The 15,547-nt window shown below is 40.1% G+C and overlaps 1 protein-coding gene across 20 annotated transcripts in view; it reads right to left on the reverse strand.

The window, feature by feature from the left end:
• The window catches only part of CDC14B (cell division cycle 14B), a 128,299-nt gene that overhangs the window by 57,775 nt on the left and 54,977 nt on the right, over positions 1 to 15,547 (reverse strand). For 2 of the 20 annotated variants that reach the window (XM_027550276.1, XM_027550275.1), the window contains exon 1: positions 1,087 to 2,251. The exons of 16 other annotated variants lie outside the window; for them this stretch is intronic. In XM_027550276.1, coding sequence (XP_027406077.1) covers positions 1,087 to 1,135 — 49 coding nt within the window. In that variant the 5' untranslated portion in view covers positions 1,136 to 2,251. Of the gene's footprint in view, positions 1 to 1,086; positions 2,260 to 15,547 lie in introns of those variants that run through there. 2 more of the 20 variants (XM_027550273.1, XM_027550261.1) reach the window with 2 other exon arrangements.

A 15,547-nucleotide genomic window follows, 5' to 3' on the forward strand; every position in this document is an offset into this window, starting at 1 on the left:
TTTCACATAGTGATACGACTGACTCAATTTTTGGATGAACCTCTCATTGCAAAACGTTAGCTACTCTAGATTAAAAAATTTCAGCAAGGCAGCAGGCATTTCACGGCTAGACCACCAGCCTTGATGATTCTCCCTATGTTTCGCTATATTTTCAAGACATCCTAAAAAGTTATTTCAATAAGAAGCTATGTTTTAAGCAGAAAGACAACGCTCTCAAAATTGCCTCAAAACTAATGTTTACGGCTACAGAACACAAAACAAATCCTGTTTATCCAGTGTTCTTGGGGGTCACTTTTTTTGATCCGGAACCACTACTTCTGTAGTGATTTTTACAATCAGACAAATTACCATTATAACAGAGGCAATGAAAGTTTTCTGTATGATGAGTATGAGATGAACCTGCATTGCATAAATGAAGTTAGGCTGTTGTGAGGTTTAGCAAGAATGCTAGGAGGCTCCACCCTTCCTTTCCCACCCCACCCCAAAAAGAGTTGCCCAAAAATCCTTGGGGAAGCAGTATGCCACAATAACTAGTAGTAGTAATACTAATAGTACTGCTAGTAGAATACTTACATTCAAATTATGGCAAAATCAAGTACAACCCTTAAAATAGTAAGAAACAACAGATGCCAGCTGGCATCCTTTCCCCAAATAGTATTTAAGCAATTTTTGCCTACAATTCAGTGCACACAACTGCTATATTTTTCCTGTGAATGCGTCAACTAAAACGTCTTGCAACCACAAACACTCAAACAGATGACGGAGCTTACTCCTTCCAACCACAAATGACCCTTGATCCCCATGCACAGCGACCAGGGAGTTCGCTCCGAGGTGGAGAGCCTACGAGCCACGGTGTAAGACACAAAGGTCCCAAGTGCACACGTCGGTGCGGATTCACCCCCAAAGCAGGTCCACGTCTGAGCACTAGGAGTCCCGGGAGGCCACCCACGCCCGTGAGACAGCTTCGGCCCTGGTCCCAAAGTTTAAAGGCGCGTCTTGAGCAGCAGTGGGGGCTCCTCGACCCCTGGGCACTGTCCGATGCCCTCTAAATAGGGGGTGTCCCAGAGGCGCACCCTCCGCACTCACCTCTGATCACCTCGGCCACCAAAGGGGTCCCTGCACCCTCCCGGCTCATGACTCCACAGCATCTGGAAGGCGGGGCAGAGGGGAAGTACCGGGCGGCGGGGGAGAGGAGGGCCGCGACCACACCCCCGAAGTTTAAAAAGCAAAAAAGTTTAAAGGGCCGCGCCCAAACACTCGGCACAGCGACGCCCCTCAGCCGGCCACCCTACCGCAAGCTCAGGAGAACCAACCCCGGAAGTTCAAAACTTCACAAACGCCCCAGACGCGGTGGTGAGGGACGGGTGCGGAAACCAGCCCCAGCCGCCCGGGCTGAGTTTCGCCCCGCCTCGGGGCCACTCGGCGGTCGGTCATCTGCAGCGCCAGGCCCCTCCAGCGCCGCAAGTCTCTACTCAAAGTCGGGAGGTGCAGCAGAAGGTCACAGAGGCAAACGCGGGCCTGGTTAAGAAAGCGGCTCCCAAACCGATTAAAAGGATTTCTCGGAAGAGAAGGGCTTGCCAGTGGATCTGACCCCCTCCTTGTGCTCGGCCGTCTTCCCCGCCGCCACCAGGGGACGCTACAGCAGGCCGCAGGAGAGGTCGGCGCCTCGACAACCCCGCGGGCTTGGAGCTCCCTCCACTCTGGGGTGGAGACTCGCTGAGTGGCTCGCCTGAGTGCTGGTGTCTCCTTTTAAAGGGGCCTTTTCAAAACTGTTCAAAATTTAAAGGTACGCCTGAAGCAGAGGTTATCATTCCTTCCTTTAAAGGCCTTAGATTTCTCCTCAGAAAAGTATTTGGATGGTTGAAAAACAGGAATTCTGACGCGATGCTAAATGACAATTTAAGAATTTTCTAAACCTATGTTAGTCTCCAGTGAAAACAAAAGTAAGTTGCAGTATGAATACGGTCCTAATTTTGTTATATATAATATGGTAGTGGGATTATGGGGGATTTTTATTTCCTTCTGTATTCTAGGATTCCTACAGAAAAGAGTTACTTTAATAATCCGTGAAAAATGTTTGCAATGACTCTCCCTTAAAACGAACAAGCAATACAGTAACTACTCTTTCCCAAGAATTACACTTTTGTCATCTCAATCGAATAGACACGTTGTATATCACAATATATACATTTTTGCCTTAAAAGTAAACCTGCATTATCTCCTAACCTTATTCTAAACTTCCAGACAGACCAGATGTTTTTATGTGTAAAAAACAAAACACTGAATTATTTTTTAATGAAGAATATCTTTCTAAATGAAAATATAAGCTACGAGAATCTGTTAAACTGATAAACATTTTAAAAATAGTCTTCATGGCAATAAATACAAATTCACGACATAAACTGGAAAAATATTTTAAATCCATCTCAAGAACACACCCAACTTCAATTTTATCTTAGGGCAAAATAATAAAAATAAAATTTAAACTATACGGTACTACTTTTCCTTCAGACTGGCAAAAATCGAAGGAATTTGATAAGCACTGTGTTGGTGAGGTAGGGAAACAGGCGCTCATGGTCTGCGGGTAAGAATGCAAACTGTGACAGCCTCCATGAAGGGCAACAAAAGGCAATTTGGCAGAAATTTCCAAGGCTGAAAACTGAACACTGGCAAAACTGCCAAGAGGGACATCTTTACAGGTGTTTACAGGCTGGATGATTTATAGGTGCACATTTAAAACACATATGTATATGACTGTATATGAAATCTTGCATATCTCTGGAAGGAAACACAAAAAAACCTGGTGTTTGCCTTTATAGGGGGAAACTATCTGTAGTTAGGGAAGTTATGGTAAAAAAGATTTATTCGTTTTATTAACTTTTGAATTTTGTAGCATATATTACCTATTCAAAATTATGAAGCTTTTGAAAAGTGAACTTGCTGGCTAAAAGTGTTCTTCCAAAGCTGACTTCATTAAGACACAAAACATTCAGTAAACACAGTATGCTGCTGCTGCTGCTGCTAAGTCGCTTCAGTCGTGTCCGACTGTGCGACCCCATAGAGGGCAGCCCACTAGGCTCCCCCGTCCCTGGGATTCTCCAAGCAAGAACACTGGAGTGGGTTGCCATTTCCTTCTCCAGTGCATGAAAGTGAAAAGTGAAAGTGAAGTCGCTCAGTTGTATCGGACTCTTAGCGACCCCATGGACTGCAGCCTACCAGGCTCCTCTGTCCATGGGATTTTCCAGGCAAGAGTACTGGAGTGGGGTGCCATTTCCTTCTCCAGCATAAGACAATCTAGAAAATATCCTTTGCACACTTATAAACAACAGAACTGGTTAGTGCTACCATCTCTTGAAATCCAGTTTCTTTTAACAAACCCAAATAAAACCGGAAGGAGCTACATAGAAATGGGGAGAGATTTTCCCTCCAAGTCCAAACCTGAAATTCAGTTCCCAAAGGAAATATTTTATATATTACAGGATGAGGAAGAATCACTGATTTTCTTATGTCCAATTACCTGTGCACAAGATATTCTCAAATTGTTATTCTAGAGTCATATTGTGATAAACTACAATAGAGGCCAGAGTGCGGGGATGAGAGCTCTTTATTAGAAAACTGGAGCTGGAAAATAGGTCTCTTTAAAACATTTTGATTAAAAGTTCATGATTAAACTTACTATCCTATTGTAAACCCATGTGTCCTCCCTTTAATGTGTTTGTAGTCAAAAAACAAAACTGAAGTACTGAAGTGGTAAACTGTCTTGCCCTACACTCTGTCACATAGTTACCACTCCTGCTTCTTTGACAGAAAAGATACAGTAGAAGTATATTAAATCTCATGGTTTTTAAATATTGACAAGAACATTCAAAATCCATCCTTGTGCCAAATTTGTCTATAGTTCTGATATGGGTAATGGGTCTCTAGTTTACTACCTCTTCCTTTAGTAAGTATTTGTTAAGTTAATAATATTTTCCTACATAACAACTAGCTATTGGGATGAAAAGTGTTAGTCGCTCAGTCATGTCTGACTCTTTGAGACCCCGTGGACTGTAGCCCACCAGTCTCCTCAGTCTGTGGAATTCTCCAGGCAAGAATACTGGACTGGGTAGCCATGCCCTTCTTCAGGAGATCTTCCCAATACAGGGATCAAACCCAGGTCTCCTGCATTGCAGGCAGATTCTTTACTGTCTGAGCTACCAGGGAAGCACAGTTAATCATAAAATACAGAGAGTTATATTCTAAACCAATTGAGAAATATATGTAGTAGTCAGGTGGCAATGATAACACAGTATCTACTTTTTAGTAGAAATGATGAAAAGAACTCTAAATACAATAAGCTTCCCACCCATTCTGTTTTCCCCCTGGAACCGGACTGACTTCACAAGTCCTGGCAGAGGGACTGGAGAGTGCAAGTCTTCCCTATGGGGTAGTGAAGTCTGCCCTCAGTGAGCTCACTGTCAGAGAAGCAGAAGGGAGAATTCACATCTCCTGGGAATAAGAAAGAACAGGCTCCACCTGAACAGTGATTGTCCCTCAGAGAGGGCTAATAGCCATCACTCACATCTGTCATTAGCCCCTTGTTCCTTGAGATGAGGAGTAACCAAGAGGAGCATAGGAAGAAATGTTCATAAAACAATGGCAACTAACAATTATTGAGAGTTTAGTGCCAGGTATTACATTAATAAGCTCATTAATATAAAGCAAATGCTACTACTACTATCAGTATTTTTCAGGAAAGGAAACCTAACCTAAAGAAGCAAAATAACTAACCTGAGCAAAGTCACAAACTTGTAAAGTAACAGAATCAAGATCTTAACACAGGCTTTTTGCCTGAAGCCTGAAAATTTTAAACTCCTGCCTCAGAGACTTGCCTTAATATAAAGCAAGAATAATTAAAACAGTAAGATTTTAGCACAGCAACATAGAAACGTGAACCCAGGCAAATATGAAAACCTAGTATATGAGAAAAATCAGTCACAAAGAAGGCCTTACTCAGTAATGGACAAATGTCTGTAAGTATGAAAAGAAAACAAGGTACCAATCTGACGTATAAAACAAAGACCAAATGAAGTAAGTTTTTAAAAGCTGTCAGATAACTATAAAAAATTATACCAACTAATTTTATAATTTAAATGGGACTTTTAAGCATGACACAAAACTCAAGGTATAAAGAAAAAAAAAACCAGAAACTTGCAGAAAATATATAATAATCATCACAATGATAAAATCTGTAAAACAATATAAAAACCCAATAGAAAATAAAATTCTATAAAGGCTATAAACAATTAAGAAAAGAAATACAAATAGCCAATAGCATATTAAATTTAATCTTACCAGTGGCTCAACATTAAAAAGTCCAACACATCATGACTAGATTATGGAAGAAACCCACAGAAGAAGTAATTAAAATCAACTCATTCCAAATTAATACTTTATACAATGAGACTAAAAGAGAATATTTTTAAACTGATCAAAGTTATCTTCCAGATACCTTAGGGAAATACCACAATTCATGCCTTAACTTCATAAGTATCTCCCTAAAATGAAAACCAAGATGAAAATTTCTACTACCATGACTTCTGTTTAATAATGTAATAACTGGAAGTGCTCACTGATGCCAAGATAAAAAGAAATGAGGGAAGACTTAGAAACAAAACGGTACTTATTTATACATGACTGTCTGCCTAGAAAATACAAAAGAATCTGTAGACAAACTATTAGAATAAATAAACGTTTGCAAACTTTCTGGATTTACATGATTAGTAGTTTTTAGAAAGTTTTTCTGTGTACTACTTGTAATAACTAATAAAAAATATAAGTGCATGGTCACTTACGAATATAGGAAAGATAAAAGCAGGTTTTTATTGGGAAGATTCACTATCACAAAGATGGTAATTTCATTCAAACTAAATGCATTCTTATCAAAATCTCAACAGAACTTTTCACAAGACTTAACAAGCTGATCCTAAAATTAATCTACAAGACCATAAGGCCAAGAAGAACTGAGACCAATTCGAAAACAAACATAAAGGGGCCTTTGCCCTACCAAATATTAAAACTTGCAATAATTTAGCCGTGTAGAACTGACACATATACTAGATCTCTATCTGTTATACATAAGAGCTCAGTAACAGACCCCATAAACATAGAAACTTCACTTATGACACAGGTGGCTTTGAAGATCAATAGTAACAGTGTGTGTACACTCAGTCACTGAGTCATGTCTGACTCTTTGGGACCCCATGGACTGTGGCCTGTCTCCTCTGTCCATGGAATTTTCCAGGCAAGAATACTACAGTGGGTTGCCATTTCCTACTCCAGCAGATCTTCCCACCCCAGGGATCAAACCCAAGTATCTTGCATTGGCAGGCAGATTCTTTAGCACTGTACCGCCTGAGAAGCCATGGTAAAAGTAAGAATGCTCAACACATGCTGTAGTGACAATTGGTTGTATGTACTGTTAGATTCATGAATCAAGGTAAACCGGTCATACAGGAGATGGCAAGAGTGAACATTGAGATTTTAGGAATCAGTGAACTAAAATGGATAAGGATAGGCAAATTTAATTCAGATGACCATTATATGTACTACTCTGGGCAATAATCCCTTAGAAGAAATGGAGTAGCCCTCATAGTCAATAAAAAAAGTCCAAAATGCAGTACTTGGTTGCAATCTCAAAAATGACAGAATGATCTCATTTCATTTCTAAGGCAAACCATTCAACATCACAGTAATCTGAGTTTATGCCCCAACCACTAATGCTGAAGAAGCTGAAGCTGAACAATTCTATGAAGACCTACAAGACCTCATAGAACTAACACTAAGAAAAGATGTCCTTTTCATCATGGGGGACTGGAATGCAAAACTAGGAAGTCAAGAGATACCCGGAATAATAGGCAAGTTTCGTCTTGGAGTACAGAATGAAGTAGGGCAAATTCTAACAAAGTTTTGCCAAGAGAACACACTGGTCATAGCAAACATTCCCTTCCAATAACACCAGCAAAGACTCTACTTATGGACATCACCAGATAGTCAGTACCAAAATCAGATAGATTACAGTCTTTGCAGCTGAAGATGGAGAAGCTTTATACAGTCAACAAAAACAGCACCTGGAGCTGACTGTAGCTCAGCTCATCAGCAAAATTCAGGCTCAAATTGAAGAAAGGAGAACCACTAGGCCATTTAGGTATGACCTAAATAAAATCTCTTATGATTATACAGTGGAGGTGATGGCACAGATTCAAGGGATTAGATCTGGTAGACAGAGTGTCTGAAACTATGGATGGAGGTTCGTAACATTGTACAGGGGGTAGTGACCAAAACTATCCCCAAGAAAAAGAAATGCAAAAAGGCAAAGTGGTTGTCTGAGGAGGGCTTACAAATAGCTGAGAAAAGAAGAGAAGCAAAAGGCAAAGGAGAAAGGGAAAGATATTCCCAACTGAATGCAGAGTTCCAGAGAATAGCAAGGAGAGATAAGAAAGCCTTCTGAAGTGAATAATGCAAAGAAATAGAGGAAAACAATAGGATGGGAAAGACTAGAGATCTCCTCAAGGAAACTGGAGATACCAAGGGAACAGTTCATGCAAAGATAGGCACAATAAAGGACAAATATGGCAAGCTCCTCATAGAAGCAGAAGAGATTAAGAAAGGTGGCAAGAATACACAGAACTCTACAAAAAAGCTCTTAATGACCCAGATAACCACAGTGGTGTGGTCATTCGCCTATAGCAAGATATCCTGGAGTGTGAAGTCAAGTGGGCCTTAGGAAGCATTACTATGAACAAAGCTATTGAAGGTGATGGAATTCTAGCTGAGATATGTCAAATCCTAAAAGATGATGCTGTTAAAGTGTTGCACGCATTATGCCAGCAAATTCAGAAAACTCAGCAGTGGCCAAAGGACTGGAAAAGGTCAGTTTTCATTCCAATCCCAAAGAAAAGCAATGCCAAAGAATGTTCAAATTACTGTACAATTGCACACATGCCATCAAGATTATGCTCAAAATCCTGCAAGCTAGGCTTCAGCAGTGCATGAACCGAGAACATCCATATGTACAAGCTGCATTTAGAAAAGGCAGAGGAACCAGAGATCAAATAGCCAACATCCACTGGATCACTGAAAAAGCAAGAGAGTTCCAAAGAAACATCTACTTCTGCTTCATTGACTATGCTAAAGCCTTTGACTGTGTGAATCACAACAAACTGTGGAATATTCTTAATGAGATGGGAATACTAGACCACCTTACCTGCCTCCTGAGAAACCTGTATGCAGGACAAGAAGCAACAGTTAGAACTGGACATGGAACAATGGACTGGTTCCAAATTGGGAAAGGAGTACGTCAAGGCTGTATATTGTCACCCTGCTTATTTAACTTATATGCAGAGAACATTATGCAAAATGCCAGGCTGGATGAATCAGAAGTTGGAATCAAAATTACTGGAAGAAATATCAACAACTTTAGATATGCAGATACCACTTTAATGACAGAAAGTGAAGAGGACCTAAAAAGCCTCTTGAAAGTGAAAGAAGAGAGTGGAAAAAGCTGGCTTAAAACTCAACATTCAAAACACTAAGGTCATGGCATCCAGTCCTAACACTTCTTGGTAAAAGATGAGGAAAATGTGGAAACAGTGTCAGATTTCATTTTCTTGGGCTCCAAAATCAATGCAGAAGATGTCTACAGCCATGAAATTAAAAGATGCTTGCTCCTTGGAATAGCTATGACAAACCTAAACATATTAAAAAGCAAAGACATCACTTTGCTGACAAAGATCTGTATAGTCAAAGCTATGGTTTTTCCAGTAGTCATGTATGGATGTGAGAGTTGGACCATAACAAAGGCTGATGCTGAAGAACTGATGGTTTTGAATTATGGTGCTGGAAAAAACTCTTGAGAGTCCCTTGGACTGCAAGGAGATCAAATCAGTCAATCTAAAGGAATTCAGCCCTGAATACTTATTGGAAGGACTGGTGCTGAAGCTGAAGCTCCAAAACTTTGGCCACCTGATTTGAAGACCTGATTAATTGGAAAAGACCCTAATGCTGAGAAAGACTGAAGGGAGGAGGAGAAGTGGGCAACAGAGGATGAGATGGTTGGATGGCATCACCAACTCAATGGACATGAGTCTGAGCCAACTCTGAGAGATACTGAAAGACAGGGAAGCCAGGCATGCTGCAGTTCATTGGGTCACAAAGTGTCAGACACGACTGAGCCACTGAACAACAACAAAATGCAGAGTACATCATGCTGGATGAATCACAAGCTGGAATCAGGATGCTAGGAGAAATATCAATATCCTTACATATGCAGATGATACCACCCTAAAGCCAGAAAGTAAAGAAGAACTAAAAAGCCTCTTGATGAAAGTGAAAGAGGAGAGTGAAAAAGCTGGCTTAAAACTCAACATTCAAAAAATGAAGATCGTGGCCTCCGGTCCCATCACATCATGGCAAACAGATGGGGAAAAAATGGAAATATGACAGGTTTTATTTTCTTGGGCTTCAAAATCACTGCAGACTGTGACTGCAGCCACAAAATTAAAAGATGCTTGTTCCTTGGAAGAAAAGCTATGACAATCCTAGACAGCATATTAAAAAGCAGGGATATTACTTTACTGACAAAGGTCCACAGTCAAAACTATGATTTTTCCCAGTAGTCATGTGCAGATGTGAGAGTTGAATCATAAAGAAAGCTGAGTATCAAAGAACTTGAGAAGACTTTTGAGAGTCCCTTGGACTGCAAGAAGATCAAACCAGTGAATCCTAAAGGATCAACCCTGAAAATTCATTGGAAGGACTAATGCTGAAGCCAAAGTTCCAATACTTTGGCCACCTGATGAGAAGAGCTGACTCATTGGAAAAGACCTTGATGTTGGGAAAGATTGAGGGCAGGAGAAGAAGGGGCCAACAGAGGATGAGATGGTTGGATGCCATCACTGAGTCAATGGACATGAGTTTGAGCAAACTCCAGGATATAGTGAAGGACAGGGTAGCCTGGCGTGCTGCAGTCCACGGGGTTGCAAAGAGACTGACTGGACTAAGGACTGAACAACAAGAGTAACATTGTCTAGGGGGTAAGGAGGGAGGAAATTCGATCTTTATCACACCACAGGCCACCACACACCAAAGAAGAAAAAAAAAAAAGCCTAGCTAGGGACTTTCCTGGTGGTCCAGCGGCTGAGACTCTGTGCTCCCAATGCAGAGGGCTCAGGTTAGATCCCTGGTCTGGGAACTATATTCCACATGCCACAAGTGAGAGTTCTCATACCACAACTCTGACCCAGAGCAGCCAAATAAATACTAAGTAAAAAAACTTTTGTAAAAGCTTAACTATAAGAAGAAAAGTTTTACAAGTCCTAGAGTAAAATATAGAAAAGTAACTCAAACAGTGGGGTAGAGATGGATTTAAAAAAATAAAAACAAAAAAAAAGTCTAAAATATAAAGCAAAAGATTGAGAAATTTGATTATATGAAGATTTAATGCTTCTGCTTTTAAGACCCCAAAAACAAAATTTAAAATGGTAACTCACAGTCCAGGAAGACAGGTACAATGCACGAAAGCAACAAAAGATTAGTATTTAGAATTTACAAAGAACTATAAATCAAAGATAAAAAGCTAACACTCCCAACAAACAAATGGGCAGAGGTTGGGACTAAGAAATTCACAAAAGAAGAAACCTCATTGTCCTACCTTGCTCCTTTTTTTCTTACCTACCTACAGTGAGTATGGTTTTGGTCTGCTCTATGCCCTATAAGTTGACTTTATTAGTCAGAAAAATGTATGGCAACAAACAACTCTTAAATCTTTATAATTTAATTTACAAAAGAGGCCATTTCTTCCTGGTGCTGCATGTCCAGCCCAGATGCTGCTGTGGAGGAGGCTCTATTCTGCACAGTAACCCAAGGATTCAAGATGATGGAGGCTCTACCAATTTGCAGATGCATCATCTGGAATTTATCCCTGGGGCTGCCCAATATGCCAGTGACTGCTTGTGTAAGTAATTCCACTAGCTTACAGATATAAATGTATATAGGTATAAACCAAGCTCCATAATGTTATCAGTAATAAAGTTTACATTTAATTTTTTATCTGTTTAACTCCTATGTTCCTCAATCAACTCCAGAACAAAATGGGGAAGAGTAATCTTGTCTAAAGATGCTCCAGACATCCTCCCCCAATAATATGTCAGTCTCCATATTCACCTGTATTTCTAAAATATTTTATAAATAAACTTTTAGAAAGAAGAATTATAAAGTTTTCATACCTTTCAAATCACTGGAGCAAGTGAAGAAATAAAACTAAGAAAACATGATCAAGGCATCAAACACCAAGAAGAAACATGGCAATCAGAAAACAAAATAATTCCAAACATATCAGTAAGAATAAAACATGCAAAATATTTAAATTCACCTATTACAATTTTTTTCAAGTTGAATTTAAAAAATCAACATAGAAACTTCCCTGGTGGTCCAGTGGTTAAGAATCCACCTTGCAATGCAGGGGACATGGGTTGGATCCCTAGTTGGGGAACTAAGATCCTACATGCCATACAGCAAGTAAAAGCACACTGCAACACAACTCCTGGGCCTGTACCACAACTAGAGAACCTATGTGCTGCAGTGAAAGATCCCACATGCCACAACTAATACCTGACTCAGCTAAATAAATAAATACAAATTCAGCCTATATATTTACAGAGACAATTAAAACAGAACCATACGGAAAGTGTTTTAAGGATAGAAAATGATACATTACACAGTTGCTAGGAAAAAGAGCAGGTATAGCAATATCAACAATGGATGACATAGAATTTACAGCAAAAAGCAATAAAGACAAAGATGCTTCATGATTACATAATCTACCAAGAGATTACAACAATCACACATCTTAAACATTTTAAATCTATAACACAAAACTAGTGAAAACAGGAAAAATTAGTAAAGTCATAATAACAGGCTAACACCCCTCCAAAACATAAAATAAGGAAGTAGAAGCTTGATCTAGTAAATAAAGAGAATCACTTTCAACAGAGAGCACAAAATTTTCAAAAAATAGGGTATTCACTGAAGTCCTCACATACTAGGTTACAAGGAAATCACAACAAATTCAGGAAAGCAAAGATCATACTTACAGATCATACAATTAATGCAGTCAAGAAAATCTGAAGTTTATTGATGAAAATACAATAAAACAAGCAAAAATCTATCAACCTGAAAATATTTAAAACCTGTTTCTAAATAACTTGCAACAAAGGGAAATTAAAAGACAATTCAACACAAATTATGTAATAATCTAAATAAGAATTCATATTAAAATCTGTGGTATTTGCTTAAATAAAAATCTAAAGAAATTCATCTGCCTAAAAAAAGCCTCCCTCTGTTACACACACACACATCTACCTCGATTCACACACACACACATCTACCTCGATTAAAAAGCTGAACATAATAGTTCTGGTTCCCTGTATTCTAGGCCATGGTAGGCTTGTTCTTACTCCTTTGAGATTAAATGAGTAGAGGTGAAATTCATCACTTCGGGGTCAGTTCACTTAATTAATGGTACAAAAACCTCTATAGACCTCTCCCTCTGACCAGCAAGCAGCTATCAAGATAATATCAGAATACATCCATTTTAGAAAACTGGTATTTATAAGGAGTGAACATCACACATCTTCTGACTTGGGGCTGGGGGGGCAAAATTCCACTTCTAAGGATATATACAGCAAAAATGTATACACATGCTCACCAAGAAAGGGACAAACAGTGGTTCACAGAATCATTATTTGTAATAGCCAAAAACTGAACACAAACTAAATGTCCAGAAACCGTGGACTGAAACACTGTGGTACTTTCTTACAGTGGAATATTATATAACAAAATGAATGAATGAACTGTGACCATGTGCAATATCATGGATAATTCTCACCAATATACTGGTCAGTGAAAAAAGCCAAACAAGAGTACATAAAGTATGATTACATTCATATAGATTTCAAAGCCAGACAAATCTTTGGCAATTAAAAATGTGTTTATCCTTGGAAGAGGAGTGACTAGGAAAGAGCTCAAAGGGGTAGATTCTGGGGTATGATGTTCTCTTTCTCAATCTATGTGCTAGTTATTTATCCATGATGTACAAACCTGTCTACCAAGTTGTTCACTTTGTACAAATTTCTGTGTATGAATCATTACTACACATAGATATGCAGGCATGCATGCTAAGTCATTTCTAAGTCGGGTCCAACTCTTTGCGACCCTATGGACCACAGCCTGCCAGGCTCCTCTGTCCACAGGATTCTCAAGCAAGAATATTGGAGTGCGTTGCCTTGCCCTACTCCATTATAGATATATGTATATATTATAAGGTGGCTCAAATGGTAAAACAGTAGGACTTCTCTGGTGGCTCAGAGGGTAAAGCGTCTGTCTTCAATGCAGGAGACCTGGGTTCGATCCCTGGGCAGGGAAGATCCCCTGGAGAAGGAAATGGCAACCCACTCCAGTATTCTTGCCTGGAAAACCCCATGGATGGAGAAGCCTGGTGGGCTACAGTCCATGGAGTCACAAAGAGTCAGACACAACTGAGTGACTTCACTTTCAAATGGTAAAGAATCTGCCTGCAATGCGGGAGACCAGAGTTCAATCTCTGGGTCAGGAAGATCCCCTGGAAAAAGGAATGGCTACCTACTCCAGTATTCTTACCTGGAGAATTCCATGAATAGAAGAGCCTGGTGGGCTACAGTCCATGAGGTCAGAAGAGTTGGACAGAACTGAGTGACTAACACTTTCACTTTCATAAAATAAATTAGACTTCATTATGATATTCTTCCCTAGTGGCTTAGACCATAAAGCGTCTGCCTACAATGCAGGAGACTGGGTTCAATCCCTGGGTCAGAAAGATCCTCTGGAAAAGGAAATGGCAACCCACTCCAGTACTCTTGCCTGGAGAATCCCGTGGACAGAGGAGCCTGGTGGGCTATAGTCCCGTGGGGTCACAAAAAGTTGGACAAGACTGAGCGACTTCACTTTCACTTTCATGTTATACTCAATAAAAAGTTTTATGTGTAGTAGCTGTGCTCTACCAGCCTGGGTCATAAAGTAAGAAGATTTATAACAGGTCTTACTTAACCAATGACAGATATGCATCATGAACAAAAAATAAACCTTTACTCCTTACATGACACTAAGATGTTGGGGTTGCCATCATAACATAACCTAGCCTTATCCTAAGTGACATATATCTTTAAGCCTTAAACAAAGACACAATATGCAAAAGCTATAAGAAAAATGATTTAATAAATTTATAAAAGAAACCATTAAAACATTTTTAGAAGGGGGTGGGAGAAGAGTGGGATACAGGATCCAATCTGAAAAAACTCCTAACAGCCAAAGCTGAAAAATTTGAGCAATGAAGTACATAATACTGGATTATCAGTTCAGTTCAGTCGCTCAGTCATGTCCGACTTTTTGCGACCCCATGAATCACAGCACGCCAGGCCTCCCTGTCCATCACTAACTCCCGGAGGTCACCCAGACTCACATCCATCGAGTCAGTGATGCCATCCAGCCATCTCATCCTCTGTCGTCCCCTTCTCCTCCTGCCCCCGATCCCTCCCAGCATCAGAGTCTTTTCCAATGAGTTAACTCTTCGCATGAGGTGGCCAAAGTACTGGAGTTTCAGCTTTAGCATCATTCCTTCCAAAGAAATCCCAGGGCTGATTTCCTTCAGAATGGACTGGTTGGATCTCCTTGCAGTCCAAGGGACTCTCAAGAGTCTTCTCCAACACCATAGTTCAAAAGCATCAATTCTTTGGCGCTCAGCCTTCTTCACAGTCCAACTCTCACATCCATACATGACCACTGGAAAAACCATAGCCTTGACTAGATGGACCTTTGTTGTCAAAGTAATATCTCTGCTTTTGAATATGGATTATAACCCAAAGTAAAAAATAAATACACATGAATGCAAGCTGATATAAAAGCTATTGAATAAAATGAAAGAGAGACAAATCTTCCTTACATGCTGCTGCTGCTGCTAAGTTGCTTCAGTCTTGTCTGACTCTGTGCCACCCCACAGACAGCAGCGCACCAGGCTCCCCCGTCCAGGCAAGAACACTGGAGTGGGTTGCCATTTCCTTCTCCAGTGTGTGAAAGTGAAAGTGAAGTCGCTCAGTCGTGTCCAACTCTCAGCGACCCCACGGACTGCAGCCTACCAGGCTCCTCCGTCCATGGGATTTTCCAGGCAAGAGTACTGGAGTGGGGTGCCATTGCCTTCTCCCTTCCTTACATAAGTATTCCAAATAATACACATAGATACTTCCTTCTAAGAGTTAGAGCTTAACTCCCCCCATCTTTTTGAGTATGGGTTGGACTTAGTGACTGGCTTCCAAAAAATATAGCATGGAAAGGGAAAATTAGCAACTTCACAGAGGAACCTGTCAACACTACTTTAACCAAGTGTTCATAATTCACCAAAGATATCATGTGGATGCCGTGTCCCCCTGATATGATATAATGAGAAGGGCACTTTTCCTCTGCAGAATTTTATTCCAAA

This window comes from Bos indicus x Bos taurus, chromosome 8 (assembly GCF_003369695.1).
Source record: "Bos indicus x Bos taurus breed Angus x Brahman F1 hybrid chromosome 8, Bos_hybrid_MaternalHap_v2.0, whole genome shotgun sequence".
Lineage (NCBI taxonomy): Eukaryota > Metazoa > Chordata > Mammalia > Artiodactyla > Bovidae > Bos > Bos indicus x Bos taurus.